Source organism: Lates calcarifer, linkage group LG21 (assembly GCF_001640805.2).
Source record: "Lates calcarifer isolate ASB-BC8 linkage group LG21, TLL_Latcal_v3, whole genome shotgun sequence".
Lineage (NCBI taxonomy): Eukaryota > Metazoa > Chordata > Actinopteri > Centropomidae > Lates > Lates calcarifer.
The window spans coordinates 477127-491083 of record NC_066853.1 but is presented as its reverse complement, the minus strand read 5'-3'; the positions used below and the strand labels follow the sequence as shown (position 1 = coordinate 491083).

The following is a 13957-nucleotide window of genomic DNA, read 5'->3' as shown; positions in this document are numbered from 1 at the left end:
TTGGTCAGGACAACACCCATCCTGGTCATACTTGTACATGGGACCGGTGCCCGGTGAGCCCAACACTTGAAAGGCTTGATGAAAGAGTAAGATACCTTGACAAGGAGGAGACCAAGGAACGGACCTTGACATGTTGGCCTCAGGTTCCAAAAACTGGTTCAAAGAATATAACCTCGCTTTTGACAATGAGGAAGAGGTGGTGCAAGAGGTTGAGATGCAGTAATACCAGCTACATTCTGTGCAGTTAGGCTCACCCCACCTCATAGCACTGGCACTGGAACCAAATGCACTGAACTGTTGTGTATCTGGCCTTCTAGGAGTCTCTAGGTGGAGTTCTGGAGATTTCTAGAGGGTATTACCCAGGGATTCTATAGTTTTGCGAGACAAGCTTTTTCCAAATCTGCCAAAGGAGATTTTGTTCCAGAACACAACAGTATTCTTCTTTCTCACTGTTTCAAATTATTATAGAATAGATTTTTTTTTCTTCTGTAGACTGCAGATTTTTGAAGCAGTTGTACTGTCTGACAACAGCCTACTGACTCTCCATTTGGTACATGGTTAAGAATATTCATCCAAGACATGGGGATTTAACCGTTTTTTAAAGTGTGTTTTTTAAAGTGTATTCCTAATTAATCCTATAGCATGACATCAAACACATGCTTTAATATTCTTCTGTTTAACCACTTCAAACCACTGCAAATATCTTTTATCATAAAAAAAATTAAACTACACTTTCTGATAATATTCAGTCATACAGTACAGAATTTTAATAGATGGCTAAAACTTGCTATTTCTCTAGCTGGTCAAATATTGTGAGGGTGAATATTGTGCTCAAGGATTTATTTATTTGTTTGTTTGTTTATTTCTAGTTTCATTAATAAGACTTCTTCGAGAAATGCAGAATCAGAAATAATGAAATTTATTTGGGAAAAAACAACAGACTAAAGGAAAGTTTTTTAGCTTGTGTGAAAGTTAGAGATATTTGTGAACTGAGATTTATTTATCATAATGAGAGTAAGATGCAAATTCTTATTGTGGATTGTCTAAAACTGACCACAGACCAGACTTCTGCATATGATGCGGATTTTGGACATATTCAGTCCATACAGTACAGGGTTGAAGAGCGGCTGACATGTAAGAAAATATATTGATAAAAGTATTCGTAACATGTTGGGTACACTGCTCATATTAAACCTGCTCTGTAAAACCTCAAAGAAACAGCCAAAAGAAAAGTTGATCAGAGAAGCAAGGTGACGTGTGCAGGTACTGAAAGCTTTTTGTCTGGTCTGTTTAGAACCAGAAAAACAGATTTTAAGAATCCTGATGTAAGAGTAAAAGATTAAAGTTACAAGTCCAACTACTATGATAAATGTGTAAATAAGTCCATAGATGTTGTTGACTGTTGTATCAGAGCAACCCAGTTTGGCGATACTATAGTTGTCACACAACACTTTGTTAATGATGTTTCTACACAGCTGCAAAGAGGCAGTCAGAGATATCATGACAGCAACATGAATACATGGGAATAACCATATTAGAGCAATGAGCATGGCAACTTTCTTTGAGGTCATTTGTGTGTTATACTGTAAAGGATAGCAGATAGCAAGGTATCTGTCATAAGACATGATGGCTAAGTTCCAAAATTGTATGTTTGCATATGTATACCCACAGAAAATCTGCAGGAAACAAAAAGAAGTAGAAACTGTGTGCATGTCAGAGAGGATCTGAACCAAAAGGAATGGAAACACTGCTGTGCTACCAAGCACTTCATTTACAAACATATTGCACAGAAACAGGTACATAGGTTCATGTAAACTTCTGTTCATACAGATAATCACAATCATCAAAATGTTGGCACAAATAATCAGAATATATAAAGACATGACAGTGATGAAAAATAAATATTTAAAAAGCCCAGTGTCAAAGTAGGCAGAGAGTATGAAATATGAAACCTGTGTAGAGTTTATCATGATCCTCTTTTGCTGTAATGTGACAAAATTACCTTAACTTACCGTCTTAGTACTGAGAGTCAGCATAATGTTTAGTTGAGAAATGACAGAAGAGTTTACGACATTGTGTGAATCCTAACAATCGTCTGCTGTCCTGCTGTAGTCACACTCTGAGTCCTTCCCAACTGAACTGAAACTCTGCTTCTGCTTCTTTTAACTTTTTACCACAGCAGTCTGACCTCATCATCAGAGGACATGCTGACTAATACTGATGTCAGATCATTAGGGATGAATATCAAAAGTGAGAAACAAATTGGTACAAGTTCCTGATGGGCCAGGAGCCGGCCCAGGTTTCTGATGTGAGAACCCTTTTAGATCCCTTTAAATGTAAATGTAAAAAGTGCTGAATGGGCATGTACAAAACAAACCTGCCATGTGACACATTTGCTTTGACACACAACAGTGGTTGCAAAGACCAACACGAAGCATACTCTAAAATCCACACTGATCAGCCACAACATTGTTACCACTGACAGATGAAATGAATAACAAAGACCTCCCAAACCCTGGGTCTTGGCATTCATCTGGATGTTACTTTGACACATGCCATCCACGTAATCGATCTAACGATCTAATCCAGGATCTGTGGGATGATCTGGAACACATCAGATCCATGGGGGCCCCACCACACAACCCACAGGACCCAAAGGGTCCAATGCCAATGTCCTGGTGGCAGACACCACAGGACACCCCCAGAGGTCTTGTATCCATGCCCCAATGACTCAGAGTTGTTTTGGCAGTACAATGGGGACCTACAAAAAATTAAACAGATCCCACAGATGCTTAGTCATTTTTTGTAGGACACCAGCAAATCACATTCAAAGATTTTGATTCGATTGTCAAGTTGTCAGGGTTATAACAGCAAGAGGTCTGTCTCACCTGGTTCCGCCATACACAGTAGATGTAATGTTAACTTCATGTTAAGCCTTGCAGGATTATCAACAAGCATTGGTAAGAGAGCACTACCAAGTGTTGGGTCTTGTTTAAACTACAAGGTGCATTGAAAAACATATAGCACATCCCCACAGAGGAATTAACAATGCACCTTAATTAGCCCACATTAATGGAGTTCAGAGTTCCTGGAAGGGTCATCAAGAAAAACAGATCCCAAGCAAGAGGTCAGACCAAGAGCAATTCTAGAACAACTATGGAGGGCAACTTTGAAAGCAAACTATGTTGTGCGTTGATTAGGGAGACCAGGACCCTGTCCTGGAGCCAGGTCTGAGAAGCGAGTTTGACTGTAAGTGCCTGGAATTCAGATCGACACCCATGGTAACACTTTGCCTGAAGGAAGAACATGGGGCCACCAGCTTGTATGCCCACTACTTGGAAGGTTTGATGAAAGAGTAAGATGCCTGTCAGTGGGCAGGAGACAAAGGAAGGGGCCTTGAAATGTTCACCTCCGGTTCCAAAAACTGGTTCTAGGAATACAACTTCTCCTTTTAGGAAGAGGTAGAGGTGGTGCAAGAGACTGAGGTGCAGTAATACCAGCTACATTGTGTATAGTTAGACTCACCCCACCTTATAGCACTGGCTCTGGAACAAAAAGGTTGGATGCTCTTCTGTGGGGGAATTTCTAGGAGGAAGGCTCTCACTGTTGTGTGTGCTTATGCACTGAACTGTTGCTCAGAGTATCTGGCCTTCCTAGAATCTCAATGTAGGGTTTTGTGGATCTCTAGAGGGCTGGCTTTCCTGCTGAGATTTTGTTCCAAAACAACAGGTTCATCTGTCTTATATGTATATGTGTGTATGTGATATATATATATATATATATATATATATATCAAGTTGTCCTCAAAATCATTCATACCCTTGCTAATTTTTGTGATTTTTTATTTTTGTGATGAAATCACTGCATTTTTTCAAGTTTGTTTATGAATTATATGTGACCAACTAATGAAAGACTGACAACAATACACGATTCAAGAAACTCTTCATTTCAGGGGTATTTAAATAAAAAGTGTATATACAATACATATAACAGTGTATATATTTATGTAGTGTAGACTGCAGATTTTTGCCATTGATAAAACACTGTGAACATGAAGCAACTATACTGTCCAACTGTAGCATACTGACTGGAAGGATAAAAATATTCATCCCAAGTTTGGAGATTTGGAAACAATAATTTAAAGTGTGTTACTTCAGATAACTTGGGATCAGTATTATTCAGTTTGTTTAAATCATTCAAACTAAAAATTATGAAAATATGTAGTTATACAATACAGAATTTTCATAGACGAGATCCTATAGAAATAGATCTATTTTGCTAGCAGGCCAAATTGATACTGTGAGTATGAATATTTAGTTTTTAGTTGTTGTTTTTCTTTTAATGTACTCCTATTTCCATTCATTACACCTTTCTTTAAAATATGGAACCACTATATGGAACCACTTTGCTTGCAATATTGATTTTGTAAAATATGTCATTTTAGTTTTGTGAATATTTGGCTGAGTGACCAAGGATGGAAAGGTTTTTCCCTTTCCTTATCACATTACTCATTCCCTGCCTACACAGCAAAGGCCTACATTCATAAACAGACCTATTTAATAAAGAAAGTTTCCCCACATTCCAACTGTGACAGGAAGATTTTCATTTATCGGTACATTTCTTCAAGTACCTGCAAATTTGCTATAAGCTATGTTAAACAAAATATCTGTCCCAGTGAATGATCCAGTTCTCCAGAACAGTCTGCCCTTAATTTGATGTAGTTCAACTGGACCTTTTGGGCTGTACAACATTTATTTCCACTATTACTAATACTACTACTTCTACCACCACTAATGTAGCAGTAAAACACTTTTGTTACAGCTGATTAAAATAGCAAAGCCAAAAAAAAAAAACAAAAAAAAACCTGGGAAAGGATTTGCTTTCCAGAGTAAGATCTTAGAAATTTATTTTTAAATGTTGCTGTAACTTGTTACTAAAATCCATGTTTAATAAACACCTTTTTTTCAAAGCGTTCATCTTTTCAGGTCCTCATTTACTGAGGTAAAAACTTAGATTACTTAAAATTAGAATGTCACATTTTACCAAATACCAGATTTTTACATATGACATGGATTCTGGACAAATTCAGTCCATACAGTACAGGGTTGAAGAGTGGCTGGCATGTAAGGAAATATATTGATAAAAATATTCGCAACATGTTGGGTACACTGCTCATATTAAACCTGCTTTGCAAAACCTCAAAGAAACCACCAAAAGAAAAGTTGATCAGAGAAGCCAGGTGAGGTGTGCAGGTACTGACAGCTTTTTGTCTGGTCTGTTTAGAACCAGAAAAACAGATTTTAAGAATCCTGATGTAAGTATAAAGAATTAAAGCTACAAGACCGGCAATTATGGTAAACATGTAAACAAGTCCATAGATGTTGTTGACTGTTGTGTCAGAGCAGGCCAGGTTGACAATAAAGTAGTTATCACAGTACACTTTGTTAATAATGTTCCCACACAGCTGTAAAGAGGCAGTCAGAGATATCATGACAGCAACATGAATAAATGGGAATAACCATATTAGAGCAATGAGCACGATCACCTTCTTAGAGGTCATTTGTGTGTTATACTGTAAAGGATAGCAGATAGCAAGGTATCTGTCATAAGACATGATGGCTAAATTCCAAAATTGTACATTTGCATATGTATACCCACAGAAAATCTGCAGGAAACAAAGAGAAGTAGAAACTGTGTGAATGTCAGAGAGGATCTGAACCAAAAGGAATGGAAATAAGCCTGTACTAGCAAGCACTTCATTTACAAACAGGCTGCACAGAAACAGATACATAGGTTCATGTAAACTTCTGTTCATACAGATAATCACTATCAGAGAACATTGGCACAAACAGTTAGGATATATAAAGACGTGACAATTATGAAAAATAAATACTTAAAAAGCCCAGTGTCAAAGTAGGCAGCAAGTATGAAATATGAAATCTGTGTGGAATTTATCATGATCCTACTTTACAAAACATCAGTTAAACACAGGCTAGATAAGTTTTAATGATTAGTTTACATTTTGCTGTAGGTTTTTACAGTGTGATAGTTGATAATTGATAATTAAATGTGACATTATTATGTATTTTAGACCAACAGCATCATTAATTAACAGGATTCAGTCTGCGCACAGTTAATAAATTCAATTTCATAAAATCAAATGTAACAAATTACCTTAACTTACCATTCCAGCATTAAGAGTCAGTATAATGTTTAGTTGAGAAATGACAGAAGAGTTTATGACATTGTGTGAATCCTAACATTCGTCTGCTGTCCTGCTGTAGTCACACTCTGAGTCCTTCCCAACTGAACTGAAACTCTGCTTCTGCTTCTTTTAACTTTTTACCACAGCAGTCTGACCTCATCATCAGAGGACACACTAACTGATACTGCTGTCTGATTTCAGGATGTCAGCTTATTAGGAATGGATATCAAGAACCGGAAACAAATTAGTACAAGTTCCTGATGGGCCAGGAGGTGGCACAGGTCTCTGACTGGAGTCCTCTTAAATCCTTTTAAATGCAAAACTTTGCTGAATGGACATCTACAAAACAATCTTGCCATGTGATACATTAGCTTTGATGCATGACGGTGGTTTCAAATACCAACATGTATCAAAGTCTAAAACCTACACTGATCAGCCACAACATTAAAACCACCGACAGGTGAAGTGAATAACAATGATCATCTCATTACAACACAAACTCTGGGTCCTGGCATTCATCTGGATGTTACTTTTACTGTGACATGTGCCACCCAGCTAAACATTGTTGCGGACCATGTAGGAAAATGTACATTACACCACAAACCCTGTTCAGGAATGGCTCAAGGAATATGATCAAGAGCCCAAGGTGTCCAGGCCTCCAAACTTCCCACATCTCAATCTGATCCAGCATCTGCTGGATGATCTGGAACAAGCCAGATCCATGGAAGCCCACAATCCACAGGACCCAAAGGATCCACTGCCAATGTCCTGGTGCCAAACACCACAGGACACACTCTGAGGTCCTAGTCCATGACCTGACAGGTCGGAGATGTTTTGGCAGCACAAGTGGGACCTACACAAAATTATGCAAATCCCACAGATGCTCAGTCGGTTTCTGTAAGACACCCCCAAATGATTAAAAAAAATTTTGATTCAATTGTCAAGTTGTCAAGGGTACTACTGCAAGAGGTCAGTGAAGAGAGGGTATGATCAAGTGTTTGGGTCTCGTTTGAGCTACAGAGCGCTCTTGAGAAACAGTATCAGATAGCACAGAGACCTGGACTTCTTAAAATCTCATGGGTGGTGCCCAGCAAAGCCAAGTGTGAAGCGGCTGGGATGTGGTCAGCACCCTGAAGTCTGAGGCCATGGTTCCCTGTCATAAAATAGTGGGCCTTAAGGTGTGGGGTGAGTTGATGTCTCAGGTGAAGGAGTCTTAACAAGTAAAGGTAGGATGGAGAGAGAGATTGATGGGTGGATTGATGCAGTGTCATAAGTAATGCAGATGTTGTACCGGACCAATGTGGTGAAGAGGGAAAGTAGCTGGAAGCAGTCCATGTTTAAACCCTCACTTCTGGTCACAAGTGTTACCAACCCGTCTCGTGGCTTCCAAACCGTAGTTGGGCAGCCTCAGGTATAACGCTAGCTCCCTTAGCTTAGCGTGGCTCGTTATTGGTAACAGCATACAAAAGAAATCCGGACCAGCTCTGCGGTGGAGAACCCGGCACTTTACTGAACTCTGCAGCAGCCCCAACCTAACAGGTTTGGTTTTACTTTCCTGTTTGTCGGCGCAATAGTATACTCCGTGGCGGCAGCTGCGTTCACACACACTCGTGCACCATTTATGGCTCCGGGGTTACACACCTGTGTTTTCATGCAAGCACTTCCCCCCACGTCACGCGCACACCCTCACATACAGAGGCACATACACACACACAGCCTGCATCCTACCTATCTATGGGGCAGGCTTGGCCTGCAACACAAGCTTTGGGTAGAGACCAAAAGAATTAAATTATGGACATTATAGTGACTGAAGTGGGCTTCTTCCAATGGATGTCTGGGCTCAGCCTTAGAGAAAGAGTGAGGAACTCTGACATCTGGAGGGAGCTGGGAGTAAAGCCACTGGTCCTTCAACTTGAAAGGATTCAGTTTAGGTGGTCTAGGCATCTGATCAGGGCACCTTCTTTTGGAGGTTTTCTAGGCACGTCTAACTGGAGGACTCCAGGGTAGACCCAAAACTCACTAAAGGGATTACATACACCCAGGCACACCCAGATAAGCAGAGGGAAATGGATGAATGGATGTCAGGTACTCCAGATTTTTTAAGTATACTACCTCTTAGAGGTTTGTATCACCCAGTTCTGTAAACTCATGTTTCTGATTCGCACTGTGAGGTGTTTGGATCTTGTTTGAGCTACAAAACGATGTCGAAAAATATTATCAGATTCAATTTTTTCAGGTTCCTGCAAATTTGCAGTTGTGTTTAAAAAAAAAATCCATCTCAGTGAATGACCCAGTTCTCCAGAGGCAAATTCTGCACTTGATGTAGCTCAACAAGACCTTTTGGGGTGTACTACATTTTGTACTACTACTACTGCCACCACTGATGTAGTAGTAACACACGAAGACATTTATTTTTAAATGTTGTTGTCTTATTACTAAAATCCATGTTTAATGAACACCTCTTTTTTCAAAGCATCCATCTTTTCAGATTTTTCATTTACTAAGGTTGAAATATTTAGATGACTTAACATTAGATCTTTACATTTTACCACAGACCAGACTTTTACATACCATACGGATTTTGGACAAACTCAGTCCATAGAGTACAGGGTTGAAGAGTGGCTGGCATGTAAGAAAATATAATGATAAAAATATTCGCAACATGTTGGGTACACTGCTCATATTAAACCTGCTCTGTAGCACCTCAAAGAAAACTCCAAAAGAAAAGCTGAACAGAGAAGCAAGGTGAGGTGTGCAGGTACTGACAGCTTTTTGTCTGGTCTGTTTAGAACCAGAAAAACAGATTTTAAGAATCCTGATGTAAGTATAAAGAATTAAAGCTACAAGACCGGCAATTATGGTAAACATGTAAACAAGTCCATAGATGTTGTTGACTGTTGTGTCAGAGCAGGCCAGGTTGACAATAAAGTAGTTATCACAATACACTTTGTTAATAATGTTCCCACACAGCTGCAAAGAGGCAGTCAGAGATATCATGACAGCAACATGAATAAATGGGAATAACCATATTGGAGCAATGAGCATAGCAACCTTCTTTGAGGTCATATGTGTGTTATATTGTAGAGGATAACAGATAGCAAGGTATCTGTCATAAGACATGATGGCTAAATTCCAAAATTGTACATTTACATATGTATACCCACAGAAAATCTGCAGGAAACAAAAAAAAGTAGAAATAGTGTGAATGTCAGAGAGGATCTGAACAAGAAGGGATGGAAACAACACTGTACTACCATACAGTTCATTGACAAACAGGCTGCACAGAAACAGGTACATAGGTTCATGTAAACGTCTGTTCATACAGATAATCACTATCAGAGAAACATTGGCACAAAGAATTAAAATATATAAAGACATGGCAATGACGAAAAATAAATATTTAAAAAGCCCAGTGTCAAAGTAGGCAGAGAGTATGAAATATGAAACCTGTGTATAGTTTATCATGATCCTCTTTTGCTTCAGAACACTTGATTTAAACTCAGCACAGAACGCACTAGTTCATAATTACTTTACATTTTGCTGTAAGTTTTTACAGTGAAATAAAATGTGAAGTGGTACTTTGGACCAACAGCAACATTAACAAACAGTATTCAGTCTACTCAGTGCAATATCATAAAATCAAATGTGACAAATTACCTTAACTTACCATTCTAGTATTGAGACCCAGTGTGATGCTTACTTGACAAATGACAGAAGAGTTTATGACATTGTGTGAATCCTAACATTCATCTGCTGTCCTGCTGTAGTCACACTCTGAGTACTTCCCAACTGAACTGAAACTCTGCTTCTGCTTCTTTTAACTTTTTACCACAGCAGTCTGACCTTATCATCAAGCAGATGAGACATCCTTAGGAAAGAGTTTGGGAAGTACTGATTGAAAGAGAGAGAGAAACAACCAAACCACTGTTTTGCTAAGTTGTAACCATACAGATCAACAATACAGAGAGGAAAGAAGACATCTGAGGACATTCTAGGGAAAGCTTGAGGACCATCTCCAAAAGAGTTGTCTCAGAATCTCTGTCGTTCTTTTTTTAACTTCTGACACAGACTGAAAATGTGTTTCTTTGAGCACAGCTTTGATTGTAGGAAAAAGTCACATGGTGTTAGATCAGGTGAACAGGGAGGGTGATCAAGCACTCATTTGTTTGTGGGACAGAAACTGCTTTGCCGAGAGCACAGTGTGAGCTGGTGTGCAGACGTGTTGGGACAACTTTGGCACACACTTTTGTCGTGTTCATGCAAAATTTGCCAAACTGTCTCTTTATCAATGGAGACCATTTCCGCTCTCATTCTTATACTGAGTCATGGATCATTTCAAACAACTTGTTCAATTTGTTGAATGTTTTCAGAAGTTTTTGATGTGCAGGGCACCCAGAACGTTCATCGTTGCCTTCACAAAACCTTCTGTTCCATTCAAACGCGCACGTGACCTGCAGTGTTTCCCATACAATGAACAAAAAGATTCAACTGCTGTTTTGTTAAATTTCACCAAAAAATTCAACTTAGTGCATCGCTCAACTTTTAAGCTAACTTTTTAGAAAAAACATGTGCACTTCAATCAGTAGCTAGCAGTGAACTAAAGACGTCACTTATTGGAAACCTTACAACAGTTGCGTATGAATACTCAACTTTTAATATATAACACTTGGTGTGACTGTGAACCACGTGGTTTTATCCTCATAAGTGCACTCTTGTTATTTAATAGCCATACCTCATACATATGTCTACAATCAGACGAAAACTGAATAGATGTGACATTCATTGGAGGGTTGCTAGAGGGGAGCCTCTGTTCTCAAGTAATAACAAAGCTGTCCATTTAAACTTTGCCAGAGAGCACTTGGACAAACCAGAGGCCTTCTGGACTACTCCACACTATCCAGGGAACCATGAATTCTCTGGTCTATCAACAAATTCTTGACCAGATACTCTGGCCATCGGCCAGGGAGTTGAGGCTGGGCAGAAAATGGGTTATGCAACAAAGCAACTCAAAGCATTCCAGCAAAACTACCAAGGAACGGCTTAAAAGTAGGAGGATTCATACTCTGGATTGGCCCGGTCAAAGTCCATACCTCAATCTGATGTTGTGGCTAGACCTGAAGCACAAGGAGGTTAGTGATTGCTGGTTTGTGATTACAGAAGATGATTGGCTTAAGTAATGGCTGAAAAAGGAGGTGCCACAGGCAACTATCTGAAAAGGTTCAGATACTTTTGCACATGGCAAATTTTCAGTTTTTGTGACATAAACCACTTCTGTCGAATAAATAATAAAAATACATCTCTTTTTTCATGTGTCCCTTATTTGGAAGGTCTGCTTTACATATTATGATTTGGATGTACATTTAATAAGGTTGTTTTAATTTTTTTTTTACAAAAACCATGTCTGGAGGGTTCACAAACTTACAAGCACCACTATTTATATGTTAAACTTTCCTGAATGGGCATCTACAAAACAAACTTTTCATATGACACATTAGCTCTGAAGCACAAAGGTGGTTACAAAGACCAACACAAATCATACTCCTACAGCCACAACATTAAAACCACCGACAGATGAAGTGAATAACAATGATCATCTCATTCCAGCACAAACCCTGGGTCTTTGCATTCATTTGGATGTTACTTAGACACGTGCCACCCACATAAACATTGTTGCAGACGAAGCCCCCCCACAACAAAAGCACACCCAGATGGCAGAGGCCTCCCCATGCAGGACAGTGCTCCCCACTACACCACAAAAACTGCTCACCCTACTTCATCATATCGATGTAATAGTCAACTCGTGTTTGGGATTGTCAACACAGCATAGAAGAGAGGGTACCATCAAGTGTTTGGGTCTTACTCGAGCTACAGAGCACTCTTGAAAAACAATATCAGATAGCACAGAGGCTATCATTTAAAACACTAGTCCTTATTCATCCACACAAAAAAATAAATAAATAAAAATAAATTAACAACGTAACTTAAGTAGCCCTCATTAATGGAGTTCAGAGCTCCTGGAAGGGTCACCAAGAAAATCAGATCCCAGGCAAGAGGTCATACCAAGAGTAATTCTAGAACAACTATGGAGGGCAACTTTGAAAGCAAACTATGTTGTGCATGATCCAGTTCTCTAGAATATTCTGCACTTAATTTGATGTAGGTCAGAGCCTTCACTGGGGTGTACTGCATTTTTACTAGCACTGCCACTGCTACTACTATTATTACTACTATTAATGATGATGTAGGAGTAGTACACTCCTCAGTGTGTTCTACTGAGGAGTGTTATAACTGATTAAAATAGCAAAGCAAGACAAAGCGATACCTGGGAAAGAATTTGTTTTCTAGATCTTAGAAATTTTTTTCCAAAAGTTCCTGTTACCTCTTACTTATATTCACATATAAAAACACCTCTCTTTTCCATCCAGTCTAGCTTTTCAGACTTTTCATTTATTGATGCTAAGGTAAAAAGATGACTTAATATTAGAAATTTACATTTAACCAAATATTAGACTTTTACACATGACACGGATTTTAGACAAATTCAGTCCATACAGTACAGGATTGAAGAGCGGCTGGCATGTAAGAAAATATGATGATAAAAATATTCGTAACATGTTAGGCACATTGTTCATATTAAATCTACTCTGCATTATTTCAAAGAAACCACCAAAAGTAAAATTTAGCAGAGAAGCAAGGTGAGGTGTGCAGGTACTGACAGCTTTTTGTCTGGTCTGTTTAGAACCAGAAAAACAAACTTTAAGAATCTTCATGTAAGTGTAAAGAATTAACGTTACAACACCACCTACTATGAAAAATGTGTTAACAAGTCCATAGATGTTGCTGACTGTTGTGTCAAAGCATGCAAGTTTAACAATAGGGTGGTTGTCACAGTACACTTTGTTAATAATGTTCCCACACAGCTGCAAAGAGGCACTCAGAGATATCATGACAGCAACTTGAATAAATGGGTATAACCAAATTAAAGCAATAAGCATGGCAACCTTGTTTGAGGTCATACATGTATTATATTGGAGAGGATAACAGATAGCAAGGTATCTGTCATAAGACATAACAGCTAAGTTACATAATTGTACATTTGCGTATGTATACACACAGAAAATCTGCAGGAAACAAAAGGGAACAGAAATAGTGTGAATGTCAGAGAGGATCTGAAGCAGAAGGAATGGAAACAACCCTGTACTACCATACAGTTCATTTACACACAGGCTGCACAGAAACAGGTACATAGGTTCATGTAAACTTCTGTTCATACAGATAATCACTATCAGCAACACATTGGCACAAATACTTAGAATATATAAAAACATAATAATGATGAAAAATAAATATTTAAAAAGCCCAGTGTCAAAGTAGGCACTAAGTGTGAAATATGAAACCTGTGTAGAGTTTATCATGATCCTTCTTTGCTTCACAGCACGTCAGCTAAACTCAGAACACAATGAACTACTTTTAATTATTACATTTTGCTGTAAGTTTTAACAGTAAAATAAAACATCAAGTTGATGAGTATTTTGGACCAGACAGAAACAGAAACATTAACAAACAGTATTCACTCTCCTCACATTTAGGAAATTAAGTATTTAGTCTGCTCACTACAATTTCATAAAATCTAATGTGACAAATTAGCTTGCTTACAATTCTATTATTGAGAGTATTGAGAGTATAATGTTTAGTTGTCAAGTGAATCCTAACATTCGTCTGCTGTCCTGCTGTAGTCACACTCTGAGTACT

General features: G+C 38.6%; 4 protein-coding genes and 1 pseudogene across 4 annotated transcripts in view; all 5 read right to left on the bottom strand.

The window, feature by feature from the left end:
• or55e1 (odorant receptor, family 55, subfamily E, member 1) overlaps positions 1–13957 on the bottom strand; it is a 134693-nt gene that overhangs the window by 107885 nt on the left and 12851 nt on the right.
• Positions 1044–1982, bottom strand: LOC108902850 (olfactory receptor 1500-like). The gene has a single exon (XM_018704861.2). It carries the CDS (start codon positions 1968–1970, stop codon positions 1044–1046), a length of 927 nt encoding a protein of 308 aa, XP_018560377.2. The 5' UTR covers positions 1971–1982.
• On the bottom strand, positions 5033–6195 carry LOC108902851 (olfactory receptor 11A1-like; annotated as a pseudogene).
• Positions 8744–9679, bottom strand: LOC108902852 (olfactory receptor 11A1-like). The gene has a single exon (XM_018704863.2). The coding sequence runs from the start codon at positions 9668–9670 to the stop codon at positions 8744–8746; it is 927 nt and encodes a 308-aa protein (XP_018560379.2). The 5' UTR covers positions 9671–9679.
• On the bottom strand, positions 12700–13717 carry LOC108902853 (olfactory receptor 52D1-like). Its single transcript, XM_018704864.1, has one exon. It carries the CDS (start codon positions 13618–13620, stop codon positions 12700–12702), a length of 921 nt encoding a protein of 306 aa, XP_018560380.1. The 5' UTR covers positions 13621–13717.

Coding starts and splice junctions, on each gene's coding strand:
- LOC108902852 (XM_018704863.2), bottom strand. CDS start 9,670: ATGATAAACTATACACAGGTTTCATATTTCATACTCTCTGCCTACTTT.
- LOC108902853 (XM_018704864.1), bottom strand. CDS start 13,620: ATGATAAACTCTACACAGGTTTCATATTTCACACTTAGTGCCTACTTT.
- LOC108902850 (XM_018704861.2), bottom strand. CDS start 1,970: ATGATAAACTCTACACAGGTTTCATATTTCATACTCTCTGCCTACTTT.